At 44.5% G+C, this 14087-nt stretch overlaps 1 protein-coding gene across 3 annotated transcripts in view; it reads right to left on the reverse strand.

The window, feature by feature from the left end:
- The window catches only part of FARS2 (phenylalanyl-tRNA synthetase 2, mitochondrial), a 200602-nt gene that overhangs the window by 132721 nt on the left and 53794 nt on the right, over positions 1–14087 (reverse strand). For all 3 annotated transcript variants that reach the window (XM_077933307.1, XM_077933305.1, XM_077933306.1), the window contains 2 exons: positions 7101–7260; positions 2647–2778 (listed from right to left, as the gene is read on the reverse strand). In XM_077933307.1, the coding sequence (XP_077789433.1) occupies positions 2647–2778; positions 7101–7260 (292 nt within the window). The remainder of the gene's footprint in view (positions 1–2646; positions 2779–7100; positions 7261–14087) is intronic.

Raw genomic sequence — 14087 nt, forward strand, 5'->3', positions numbered from 1 at the left:
GGTTAAGAACAGTTTCAGGTTAAGAACGAACCTCCGGAATGAATTAAGTTCTTAACCCAAGGTACCACTGTAAACTTAAAACTAGGCTTACGCTGCTACATTGGGGTGTCCAGTTGCTTACTTCTCATGGCCGGGTATATTCTGCATTCATCATGCTAAGGTTGTTGTGTGTGAAAGCAGGCCAAGGAACAGATTTTACTTTCTGCAGTTCCAAATTTCACTATAGGCCTGAGCCAAGTGTTGAAAAGTTCACTTTCAAGCATAGGATAGAGAGGAAACTGAATCACACTCTAGGAATTGAGACACAAGGGTTGCAGAATCTTTAACCAAGAAGCCCAAAGAGAAAGAAAATCAGAGGCGGAAGAGAGCGGCACCTGCTAAAGCTTTTGCCCTTCCCTTTCTCTGACTTTTCAGTGGTTCAGTGCATACTTCTATTCAAATGTAAGTGAAATCAAGGAAAGGTTTCTCAACAAATCAAAGAAAGGTTTCTCAGTAAAATACTCTTCTGTGCGGCATTCTCTTTCGGAACACAAAGCATAAGAGGTCCGACAAAGAATCTATAAGACATGAAACAGTGCGACGAAATTCTTCACTCACAACTAAACGTTCAAAACCGGAAACCTCAAAAGGTTTGGAGACTTCACTGAAACCTGAAATGTCCTCAGGTTTCCCTCCAAGGAACAAACTCTTTTCATCATAAATTACATGTGACGATGCTCTGATGTTTCAAACTCGCTGGGGACCGGGACTGTGCCTTTTGATTTACCCTCAATGTTCCTACCACATTCCTCTTATTGCTTATGTATAGGGAACAAGGCAACCGTTGCTTGAACAGGCACACTCCCAAGGCAAGCAAGCATTTCATTACTTAAAAAAGGAAGAAGCACCGCTAATAAGATTCCAATGCTCAACTCCAATCTGTCATAATGTTTTGTGCGTGTGTGTTAATATAAAGACCTTTATTGGCAACTTTTTCAGTGCCTTGTCATTTTTTTTAACCGACACATTAAACAAGCTGTTAGCTGGCCAAACAGTGACAACTTAAGGATGCTTTAGGATTTCCTGAAACCTTGAAAATACGGAGTAGAGTGGTATGTGCCCTGATCAGTGGTGCAGCATGGGGGGGGTGCTACCAGGGTGATTGCAAAATTTTAGGGGCAAGTCTCTGCCTGGCTCCCTGTAACTTAACTTCTCGTAGTGAGGGAACCGCCAGAAGGTCCTCAGTGCTGGATCTCAGTGTCCAGGCTGAACGATGGGGGTGGAGATACACCTTCTGGTATACACCAAGTGGCAGCTAAACCGTCAGGCTATTTGAACTGCTTCTATCCCAAATGGTGCATCTTTAAGAAGTGCGCTTGACCTTGCTTTTCCCTGCCTCTCTCCCGATCTCTTTTTCTTTGTCATCTTTTAAACTGTAAGCCTGATGACAACTGCAAGCTCCTCTGGAAGCCTTCTTGGGGTAAAGGTAAATAATTATGTTTTATGGAATCGATGTCTTGAGCACACGAGCAAAGTCTGCCCTGGTAGGGAACTCCTCTCAACCTGCCATCCAACACTGCAGAAGGAAAGACGTTTAGTCTGGCTTTGGTGAAAAGCCTTCGATAGCTTGGTACTGTCAGGTTTTTAATGTAAGATGTTAACTTAAAGACATGCCCATATTGTACTCCTACTGCCAGCGGACTACAGACTGTGTGTGATCGAGATCGCAAGTCACTGTGTGCATTATCCCATAATCTTTGTTTTAACGTCTTTAGGGCGCCTTCATAACCCAGGTAATACAGTTGGGGGGGGGGTGACAGACCAGTAGAGGTCCAATGGAAGGTGTCCATTTGGGTCCATTAAGCTCTCTTCTAGGTCATTTAAGAATAGACAAAACAATGTGGGGGCCAAAATGCATCCCTGTCTCACCCCCCTAGTCATCTCGATGCTGTTTGATAACTGTCCCTGCCGACCGCATCGGACCTGCAGTTTGGTTCCATTGCACAGGGCTTTTATAAGAAAGGGCTTTTATAAGAAAGAGGAGTCATTTGTCCTGCAAAATCAGATTTAATTTGGACCATAGCTGGGATCTGGGGATGGAGTCAAACGCTGATTTCAGATCCATGAAGGCCACATAGGCTGTATGAATTGTGTATTGTGTATTGCTTTGTAACGATTTGTTGGGTCTCTGGACCGTAATAAAGATTGATGATGATGAAATAATTATGTGGTCCAGCCTCTTACATTAAAAACTGGCCTTTTTGGTAAGGAGTCCTTGCTCAAACTGAGTCCTGACACCATCTGCAGAGATTCGACAGCCTTCCCAAAGCTGAGCAACCCTGTGTTGCACCCAAGGATATTCACACTTCTTTGGAGACAATACAATCTGTGCATGATTCCGCCTCCAAAAACAAAACAAGCTCCCTCCCACTCCACTGTGCATAATTGGGATTGAGGTGTGAGTTTCTGGTTTACCAATTAATGCAGTAACCTCGCTGTGTCTGCTCTCTGTCTCCGAGCTGCTAGCAGGCACTGCTGCTGATGCAGATCTGTGGGTGTACGGCGAGCATGTGCTCCGAGCAGAGGCAACGTGCTGGAACGTGAGACTGATTGCGCTGGAAGCCTGTGCTAATAGAGATGTCGATGAAACCAAGGCGTTTTCCATACCTGAGTTCACTAGCTGCTGCTCCATGACTCCGCAGCCCAAGACTTCCATCCACTCTCCTTGGAAGTTGATCTCCATTTCAAAGGAAGGGTGAGTAAATGGGAAGTAGCAGTCCACCCATCTAATCTCCAGATCTGTGCCATAGAAGCAAAAAAAGGGGGGGGTGATTAAGATGCTTGCTTCCCCCACCCTTAGCAAAACTCGCCCTTCAGTTAGCAACATCAATTACTGCAAGCCAAAGAAAACAAATAGAAAGCCAACTAATTTGCAGCACTTTTTGTGAGTGCAAGGCAATAAAGCTTGGATATTGTGAAGAGTCGTTGTGGGGGAGGGGGGAGCGCTCATGCCTTTTCTAATAGGAAAAACACTTTGGGCAACTCAGGCACCCTTTAAAACCAAATCAATCACTTGTCAAACTGCAGCAACCACCTGGCATGGCTGGAAAATGAGCCCAAGATTTTCCTGCAAAGCAGGTAATTCTGTTGGGCTCAGTAACCTGAAATGACTAACAGCTCCCCAGAGATAAAGAATCATGGAATCATCGAGTTGGAAAGGGACCACCAGGGTCATCTAGCTCAACCCCTGCAATGCAGGAATCTTTTGCCCAATGTGGAGCTCAAACCCACAACCCTGAGATTGTTCTACTAACTGAAACATATCCTTATTCTTTTTTAAAGCTGTTACCTTAAAGACCTCTTTTAGCAAATCAAATCTCCATAGGGTGGCATGTGTTCTTTTGCACTATCGCACCCTTTTAAAGACAAAGTTCTTCTCCTCTGATTTGTGGCTCCGCTGCGACTATTTTATAGAGTTGCATAATGAATTAAAAACTATTTAATCAAGTACTGTACAGATATATTTCATATATATATATATATATATATATATATATATATATATATATATATATACACAACAAAGCGCCATTAACCAAATGGTGAGGGGAAACTGACACACACCAAAGAGGCTGGATAAAGGAAATGGTTTTGGGGGGAGGAATCACAGAATCATAGAATTGGAAGAGACCCCAAGGGTAATCTAGTCCAACCCCCTGAAGTGCAACTTACAATTGAGTTGTAAGACTCTTGCTTTGTGCCACAGGTGAACCAAACCTCGCCACTTTCAGACAGCTCTGGAAAAGCAGGATGGCAAGAAGAGAGCAACAAGCAGCAGGCACCGGGCCAGTGGTGAAATGTGGCAGAAGCGGGGGTGCAGCTTTGCACACAGGAACCTGCCTCAGTGGAATATTTTTCTCGCTTATTCCTTATACAGTGGTACCTCGGGTTAAGAACTTAATTCGTTCCGGAGGTCCGTTCTTAACCTGAAACTGTTCTTAACCTGAGGTACCACTTTAGCTAATGGGGCCTCCGCTGCCGCCGCTGCACAATTTCTGTTCTCATCCTGAAGCAAAGTTCTTAACCCGAGGTACTATTTCTGGGTTAGCGGAGTCTGTAACCTGAAGCGTCTGTAACCTGAAGCATCTGTAACCTGAGGTACCACTGTACCCCGCTTCTGCTTCCCAAGGGAAGTCCAAAGCAGCTTAAGAGCAAAACAAATATTTGCTGTATGCAGTATGTTTACAGCACTTGCAGATCTGTGTGAAACTCCAGTTCCCATCAGCCCCCAACCAACACAGCAGGGGTGCCAATTTGAATAAAATATTGTCGGGGCCCAGGTAAGCCCCGCCCCATAATCGGTCACATGACGCAGTACACACACACACACACACACACACACCATTTGAATGGGAATGCCCATTAACTTTGGTGGGGGCCAAAGCCTGCACGACGCCTGGGAGTTGGCTCCTATGCAACATATCCCATGGTCAGGGATGATGGGAGTTGAAGTCCAGGAACACTTGGAAGGCCACAGGTTATCCCAGCCTTGATTTATAGGAACAACAGGTAAAGGTGCATGGTAATAATTAAAGGGTCAATGTGACTCCAAAGGCTTAGCAAGAGGGTTGTTATTGTTTTTTGCTCGAGTGGCTCCTCGTCTAGTGCTGTACGAGATGTTCTTCGATGATTTGTTTATTTGTTATATTTGTACCTCTCCTTTCCTTTTAGACATTCAAGGCAGCATACCTTGATTTCATCTTCACAACAACCCTGTGAGGTAGGTTAGGCTGACAGATAGTGACTGTCCCAAGATCATCCAATAAGTGGGGAAATTGGAAATGAGTCTCCTCAATCCTAGCTCCAACTGTGTAGCCAGGCATATGCAGACAATTAAGAAAAAAAATATTTTTTGTAGCAGTTAGCAGGTGATCTGTAAGTTTAAATTTTATAAGATGTTAATCTCTCTCTCTCTCTCTCTCTCTCTCTCTCTCTGTGTGTGTGTGTGTGTGTGTGTGTGTGTGTGTTGTAAACAGCATTGCCTTGGTTTTTTCCTAATGAAATCGTGGTACGCAAGTTTGGTTTTTTTAAAATAAACAAACATTATGACCGTGACACAACACATCCAATTCGTAGGGAGAACAAATCCGAGAGAAAGCCACAAACGCTTTGCAGTATACATTGCTTTGCCATGTTGCTGAAGATCAATTACATTTCTATACATATTAAAAGAAGTATGGATGAATGGCAATCCATTATCCAGCATTGTATTTACAAGGGAGGCAGCCTTAGGCAAGTCCCTATTATTTTGGACTCAGCTGGATAACACCGGCCTTACTGGCTGCCAAGATTACTGAAAAAGTGGGGGCATGGGAAGAGCTTTGAAGGGCCATAGATCAGAGGTGGAGAACATGCTTTGCATGCCGAAGGTTCCAGATTTAAACCCCCACCCTCCCCCTCGGCTTCTCCAGATACAGCAAGGGAAAACTCCCGTAAAAAGCTCACACATAACCAGCCCAGAATTATAAAGCATAATAAAAACAGTCCGCAATTATGCAGTCCAATTAAAACCAATCTATAAAACCAGCAATGGTAAGATGAATCTTCAGAGGCCATTTGAACATCATACAGTAGAGGCTTGTCTTATCGCACATGGGATTGCACCCCACAAATATGAGGCCACTGTTTAAAAGTCCCTGTTTTGCAGGCCATTGGAAAGATTGCTTATTGCCCTGTTTACCTTCAGTGTAATGTTGTCATCAGCTTGCACACAAAACACCCAATACATTTTATCCAGGTTCATGTACAAAGTGAGTTTCAAAACAGAGAGGTGACATGGGTTGATTGTATAAAGCAAAAATGTCAAGTATTCATACAAACCCCAAACAGGAAAATTATTGACAGTAAAAAAGGACTGTTAGACCCCTTATTATTTGTGTAGGAGTTTTAATTACAACATTCTTTGCTAGATTTTCTGCTAAAAATAACTCTCTTTAACAGCTTCCAAGCGTGCCAACATATTGCATGAATTCTAACACTAACTGTGTTTCCCTGATAGATATTTATGTCAGCAATGAATACAAGATTTTTGCTGGGTCTCAGAGCAAAATTTGCCTAGTCCAGTATTCTATGGTAACAATTCCTGTCATCCCTGAGGACTGGCCATCCCGGCTGAGGCTGGCCAGTCAGTCTACGCTGATGGACAAAGGCTCTCCAGATTTTCAGACAGGAATCTATCCTGGCCCTACATAAGAGATGCTGGAAATGTTCTGCCCCTGATATTGTCATGGACTGGTTGGACGCAAAGGAATGGTGGGAGAAACTAGCTAGGGAGCCATGAAGGGAAGAAGACTCAGAACCCAGGGAGTGGTGGTGGGACAACAATGAATGGTCAAACAGAGAAGAAGGGAGAAGGGAGAAGGGAGAAGGGAGAAGAAGAGGAGGAGGAGGAAGGGGTGTTGGAAGCTAAAGAGTGCAATTCTTGAGAGCATGGATTGTTTGTGGCAAAAGGTATCGTCCGGGTGCTGTGATATCATCAAAATGGGTTAGGAGATACAGTACAATTAGTGGACCCTAGTTAGTCATGCCCATTAATATCAGTGGGTCTACTCTGAGCCTGACTAACATTGGATACAAGCCAATGAGCTCGTTGTCACAATGCTTCAATTGTTTTCCAGGGATGGATAAAATGGGCATCACTAGTGAGCAACACTGAGATTGGGGAGCAGTTGGTGTTTCCGGGGATGCTGTCAGCACTGATGCCTTCGTTGCTGCATTAAACCATTTCAACTGCTGTTGGCTGAAGGAAGCATACAGTGGTACCTCGGGTTACATATGCTTCAGGTTACATACGCTTCAGGTTACAGACTCCGCTAACCCAGAAATAGTGCTTTAGGTTAAGAACTTTGCTTCAGGATGAGAACAGAAATTGTGCTCTGGCGGTGCGGCGGCAGCAGGAGGCCCCATTAGCTAAAGTGGTGCTTCAGGTTAAGAACAGTTTCAGGCTAAGAACGGACCTCAGGAACGAATTAAGTACTTAACCCGAGGTACCACTGTACAGCATTGTAAGTATGTCGGGATCACGTTAGCAGGATCATAGGACCAGCGCATGAGACACCTACCATCACCAAAGAGATGAGCCACAAGTTTTGTCAATGCCATTTTCAAGCTGTGTTCCATGAGCCTTGCTGCTTCCATGGTGTGTGTCTCTTGCTTGTGAGGTGTGCGGTGGCCTTGTTCAAACAAGCAGAAGCTTTCTCCACCACCCACATTGCTGAATAGCTGTTCCAAAAAAGAAAAAGGAAAGAATGAAAACAATCTCAGCGTCGGTACAGCCCTTTCTGAATATTCAAAGCACTTTGCATATTTTATATGGGTTATCTTTACAAACTGACCTGTGAAGTTAAGGTCGAGCATTTTCGCTTTAGAGACTTTAAATATGAATTGCTGTTGCATTTCACAGACTTTCATTCCGCAGTGAGTTCATTCCCACTCAAGTCCAGCAAGTTCATTCCAAGACAAGTGTTGTTCGAATTGAAGGCTTCCCAGTTCACACTCTTAGCAACTGTCCCTCAACCTCTGACTGCAGGGGTGGAGAACCTGTGGCCCTCCAGTTGTTTCTAGACTACAACACCCATCATACTTGACAATCAAGCATGCTGGCTGGGGTTGAAGGGAGTTGTAGCCCAACAACATCTGGAGTTCCCTAGTCCTGCCTTCAAAGATGCAGAGAAAATCCTGAAAACAACCAGTGTGTGCTTATAATGAATGCTCCTGATAGTGTACAATACTGCTATAAAAATGCATTAATCCTCACAACCTACCTGCAAGGTAGGCTTCAGAGAAAGTGGGAGAGATAAATATGTGCCCTGGGGCAATCAGGAGCTACAGAGTTGAGCAGTGATTTGAACCAAGGTATTCCAAACCCAAGCTCAGTAATTTACCTCAAACCTCTCCCCCCCCCCCCAATGCCTTTGCTTTAAAAAATGCAGTCACTATATGTGCCCCTGTGGTCCCATTCAGGCAGCAGTTTCTTCTTTCAATCTAGCCCTTAAAAGAACAGAGAATGGCTTGGGTTTCCTTACATCACCATTGAAGAAAAACATGGTTGCCAAGAATTGCTAGAAGGGACAATGTCAGTACCAAAGTCTGGGGATATTTTTTTGTGGGTTGGGAGCTTAGGATATTTCGTAAGGAGTCAGAATACATTAATATAAGGCTTCCCCTGAAGAGAAATTATGCTGTGGGGGCAGAGTGTAAGAGCATCAGTAATATAATAATTATTATGATGAAGATTAATAATAATAATAATAATAATAATAATAATAATAATAATAATAATAATAATACAGTGGTACCTCAGGTTAAGTACTTAATTCGTTCTGGAGGTCCGTTCTTAACCTGAAACTGTTCTTAACCTGAAGCACCACTTTAGCTCATGGGGCCTCCTGCTGCTGCCGTGCCGCCGGAGGCCGATTTCTGTTCTTATCCTGAAGCAAAGTTCTTAACCTGAAGCACTATCTGGGTTAGCGGAGTGTGTAACCTGAAGCGTATGTAACCTGAAGCATATGTAACCCGAGGTACCACTGTAATAATAATTTATTATTTATACCCCTCCAATCTGGCTGGGTTTCCTCAGCCACTCTGGGTGGCTCCCAACAGAATATCATTAATAATAATAAGAATAATAAGAATAATAATAATAGTGATAAAACATCAAACATTAAAAACTTCCCTAAACAGGACTGCCTTCAGGTGTCTTCTAAAAGTCAGGTAGTTGTTTATTTCCTTGACATCTGGTGGGAGGGCGTTCCACAGGGCAGGCACCACCACGGAGAAGGCTCTCTGTCTGGTTCCCTGTAACCTCACTTCTCGCAGTGAGGGAACCGCCAGAAGGCCCTCAGAGCTGGACCTCAGTGTCCGGACAGAACGATGGGGGTGGAAATGCTCCTTCAGGTATACTGGGCTGAGGCCGTTTAAGGCTTTAAAGGTCAGCACCAACACTTTGAATTGTGCTCGGAAACGTACTGGGAGCCAATGTAGGTCTTTCAAGACCTGTGTTATATGGTCTCAGCGACCACTCCCCCGGTCACCAGTCTAGCTGCCACATTCTGGATTAGCTGTAGTTTCCGGGTCATCTTCAAAGGTAGCCCCACCTAGAGCACATTGCAGTAGTCCAAGCAGGAGATAACCAGAGCATGCACCATTCTGGCGAGACTGTCTGTGGGTAGGTAGGGTCTCAGCCTGCGTACCAGATGGAGCTGGTAGACAGCTGCCCTGAACACAGAATTGACCTGCGCTTCCATGGACAGCTGTGATTCCAAAACGGCTCCCAGGCTGCGCACCTGGTCCTTCAGGGGCACAGTTAACCCATTCAGGACCAGGGAGTAGCAGTAGTTACTCTGCATTAGCATAACTCACTAATACATTTTTGCCTGAATTAACCTAGCGGATTCCGTTGAAAAGGGGGCCAAGATGACACAGTGCTACCTGCTGATCCTAACTGCTGTTTCCTGATCAGGGGACTTCAAAGACCTATCCAATTAGCTTCTCTCCCTGCTAAATCAAAACTCCTGAGATACAAACCCAACTGCCTTTCATCCTGCTACAGCAAGCCTGGACATGTCTCTTCTGAGATTGATATGACACACACACACACACACACACACCACCGAATCCTTGCCATTTTCTGAAGCCTTACAGAATCCTGCATGTTATCAGAGTGTGACGCTACTTCCTATCCTTTTCTATGATCTGGGAGCTTTCCAAGCTAAGTTGTGGGACACTTATCAAGGAGAAGATCAACAGCAAATAAGATTCCCTGACAAACAGCTGACCCACAACTGTAGCTCTTCTCCCACAATCCCAGGGGCAGAGGCAGTGAATTCCGTTTTGATGCTTGAGATGAAGTGGGAAGTGCCACCTTGCCCTGCTGCCCAGCCCATCGCCTCCGGCCAGTGCTGATTTCCGGCGAGATCTCGCCAAGATCTTGAAAGATTCTGGCAAGATATTGCTGGATATCAGCGCCAATGCTGGCGCCACTTCTCTTGTGGCAGCAGAGTCTGTGGGCCAGGCAGGGTGCATGTGGGGCAGGGTGCATGTGGGGCAGTGGCTTCACCCTGCCTCATGAGTGGGCTGGTCCTGCTCAGGGGAGTGTTATGCAATGTTATGCACTGCCACACAAAAAAGAGGACACAGGTGTGCGTAATGTTTGCATAGTGCTATAATTTAAACAGAAATATAACAATACATGTCAATGCAGTACGTTTCTGAGCACAATTCAAAGTGTTGGTGCTGACCTTTAAAACCCTAAATAGCCTCGGCCCTGTATACTTGAAGGAGCGTCTCCACCCCCATCGTTCAACCCAGACACTGAGGTTCAGTTCTGAGGGCCTTCTAGCAGTTCCCTCATTGTAAGAAGTGAAGTTACAGGGAACCAGGCAGAGGGCCTTCTTGGTAGTGGCGCCCACTCTGTGGAACGCCCTCCCATCAGATGTCAAGGAGATAAGTATACAACCTTTGTCTGAACATCTGAAGGCAGGACTGTACAGTGGTACCTCGGGTTACATACACTTCAGGTTACATACGCTTCAGGTTACAGACTCCGCTAACCCAGAAATACAGTGGTGCCCCGCAAGACGAATGCCTCGCAAGATGGAAAACCCGCTAGACGAAAGGGTTTTCCATTTGCGATGCGCTTCGCAAGACGAATTTCCCTATGGGCTTGCTTCGCAAGACGAAAACGTCTTGCGAGTCTCGCCTTTTTTTTTTTGCTCCCCCCCCCCTTTTTCAAAGGTGCTAAGCCACTAATAGCCTTTTAGCAGCTTAGCCGCTAATGCTTTAATAGCCGCTAAATCACTAATAGCGCTAATCCTCTTAGCCGCTAATGGGGTTGCTTCGCAAGACGAAAAAACCGCAAGACGAAGAGAATCGCGGAACAGATTCTTTTCGTCTTGCGAGGCACCACTGTATTACCTCGGGTTAAGAACTTTGCTTCAGGATGAGAACAGAAATCGCGGAGGCCCCATTAGCTAAATTGGTGCTTCAGGTGAGGATCAGTTTCAGGTTAAGAACAGACCTCTGGAACGAATTAAATACTTAACCCGAGGTACCACTGTATAGGGAAGTTTTCTAATGTTTAATGTTTTGTTATGTGTTTATATATGTTGGAAGCCGCCCAGAGTGGCCGGGGCAACCTTCACACACAGACTAGATTCTGCACGCACACACACGCTGCTGTTTATTCTCCAACCAGGCAAGCAACAGGCATGATCATAGTTCAAGGAGATGTTTCTTCCAGGCAAAAAGGAGGATGTAAATGAAGGCCGATGAGGGAGATATAGCCTGGAGGAGAAGCTGTGTGGACTGCAATTGGCCCCTGGCTTCAAATTCCCCACCAAGTTCTAATAGTCGGTTAGAAAGTTTTGCCATTTTCTAGGGTTCCCCCCTCCCCAATGATTAAATGCCTCGTGTATGCAGTTGTGCCAAACTTCCTCTAAAGGAGGAGAATCCATACTCTAAATCCACTTAGTCTGGACCAACCCTTTTTTCTTTTTCTTTTGCAAATGCACTGCAGCCTCTAAACTGATGGATTAATAATGACACTAATGTGGAACTTGTGCATCAACAAGAACACTTCCTGCCATCACAATCACTCCCTGACACAATAAAACTTGTAAGATCACACCCTGGCCCCTGCACTGTCAGTCAATGAGTGGATACTAAAGTCGATGCGTTAATAATGGAGTACCCTGGGCTGCTTACAGTCGGGAGTTTTAGTTTGGGAAGAAAACAACACAAATTATTTTAGACAGCACGTCACATCACCTCTTGGTGTAATCATTGGGCCCTTCGGTCCACAAGCTACCAGGTGGAAAAAGCTGAGCTTGTTTATATTGTATGAATCCAGCCAACATATTTAGATAGTGAAGCTACATAATGAAGCTGGTTTTCAAAAGGGGAGCAGGATATACAAATTAAAAATGTTATTAATCTATGATTAACACACTGATGGGTATTAATTTCATACTTCCCTACATTTATTTCACTGATATACAGAAACATTTGTCACACAATCAACTATCATCCACACTTCTTCAAAGAAATGCATATTGAATTTTCAGTTATCAAGCCATACTGACAATTTTCTTGTGTGGAGCTTAAAGAAATGATACTCCTAGGAAATTAAAGGGGGCCCCACTTATATTTTTCTGTCTGCTGTTTACGCTGAGCCTCAAAGTATAAGCGCTGGTGGCCTCCACTCAGGCATGATTCTAAGGCTGAAATGCTGGTGGGAAAAATGTGGAAGGTGGCAGAGATGGAGAAAAGCCTTTACTCAAGAGCAGAATGAAAGCAGATAGACAGACAAACCAGAATAATTTAGCCAGTCAACAAGAAGAAGAAGAAGATTGGCCCTTAGAGAACTGTGAACCATTTTTTCTGGCAGGACTCAAAAGCACTTAATAGACAGGTGACAAGTAGAAATTACATCATGCTGAGAATCACAATAATCGTCTTTACATCCCAACTGAGATGCGGCAAACCATCATTTTACCTCCAAACCAGACCCTGAAAGCAGTTTAACTAGAAACCACAAGTTAGAATTTACAGTAACCCAAATTTGACACGATCAGACATCATGGCAAGTTATAAGGATCACAAACAGTGGATGTGGGAATGGGACCAAGAGGAGGGGAGGAGCTGAAAGGAGCCCACAAACCCAAAACCTGCTCACTATTGATTGGGCCGTGATATCTGAAGAGAGCCCATGCGCTAAGAACAGCTTCACTTGCTGAAACCATGCTTCTTGAACAGCTATGAAAGACACACATGCCCTGGCACCCCAAAAGGGGGCAAACCTATCTCAGGTAGGAAAGCATTTAGCTACTCCAACATCAACAACTTTCTAGCTGAACATAGTAGAATGCATGTTTGTTGCTTTGGCAGTTTCTGGTCCCCATTCTCATGTCACAAGAAGTCATATCCTGAAATAAACCACGATACATGCTAAGTGCAACTTCACGCCTCCCCTTCCAGAGGAGAGGAACAAACCATGGAAAGCATGATTTGCAAACCAGCACTTCTGGTTTGTTCCTTTCCACATAAACCATGAATGGAAACGAAAGTTTGCTCCTGGGCTTACTGCTTGTAGTTTTCTTGGTTTGCAAGTTGTGCTAAGTCAGCCACTCTGTGGTTTGCTTCCCTTCTTGGAAGGGGGAGTTGTGAAACTGACATGCCTGAGCAACATGCTACTAGTCCACAGTAAACTATGGTTTATTTGAAACCATGGTGCACTGTGATGAATAAACCAGGCCTGTATCTGAGGATGGGTAAGGAAATGCCAGATTCCAGTAGTCTGTTGCCCACTTCACCTCCATCTTTTTGCATCTCTTCCTAACCTTAAAGGGAACGCATTTCCTCCTTGCTTCCCTTCAGTGTATACTTAGCTTTGGTAGTTTCTGGATATAGACCGAGTTACGCCTCTTCCCATGTTACAGCAATGGAAAGAAACAGCAACATGTCAATCAGCAAATACGTGTTTCACTTTGTTCATCTTAAGCATCTTTATTATGTAAACACCAGTGTGCACTTCTGAGATGGCAACTCTGCATCTTCCTCTAAATAATCAGATGCTGAACGCAGCCAGCAACAGGAAGCTGAATTATCAGAAGGGCTCTCCCACATCCCCTCAGACGAGCTTCCCAGAAGATTACACAAAGGTTGGCATCATCTGAAACATATGCCTCAAGCTGTCCACAATATGCATGTTTTCACTTTTGCTAATTGAATCTCACTGCTGAAATAGAAACTTTCAATTTGCATTAGCTCCCTCTGGCGGAGAGAACACCATGTTAAATTTAAAAGCGGCACACCTTAAAAAAAAAAAGGTGAGATGACTTTTTACATACAAACTCTTCTGGCAGAGTTGGAAGGTCTATGTCAGGCAGGCAGGGAACTGTGTACCCTCCAAATGTACTCCCCTACACTTCTACATGTGACTTCAGTTCCTGCTGCTGCTGCTGAAGTGCCTTTTGCAAAAAGGAAAAACAAAACATTCACTAGAAATTCAGTATGGCACATATAACTTGCAGGCTGAAGTTATTGCAAGG

The sequence above is a fragment of the Podarcis muralis genome, chromosome 8, assembly GCF_964188315.1.
Source record: "Podarcis muralis chromosome 8, rPodMur119.hap1.1, whole genome shotgun sequence".
NCBI lineage: Eukaryota > Metazoa > Chordata > Lepidosauria > Squamata > Lacertidae > Podarcis > Podarcis muralis.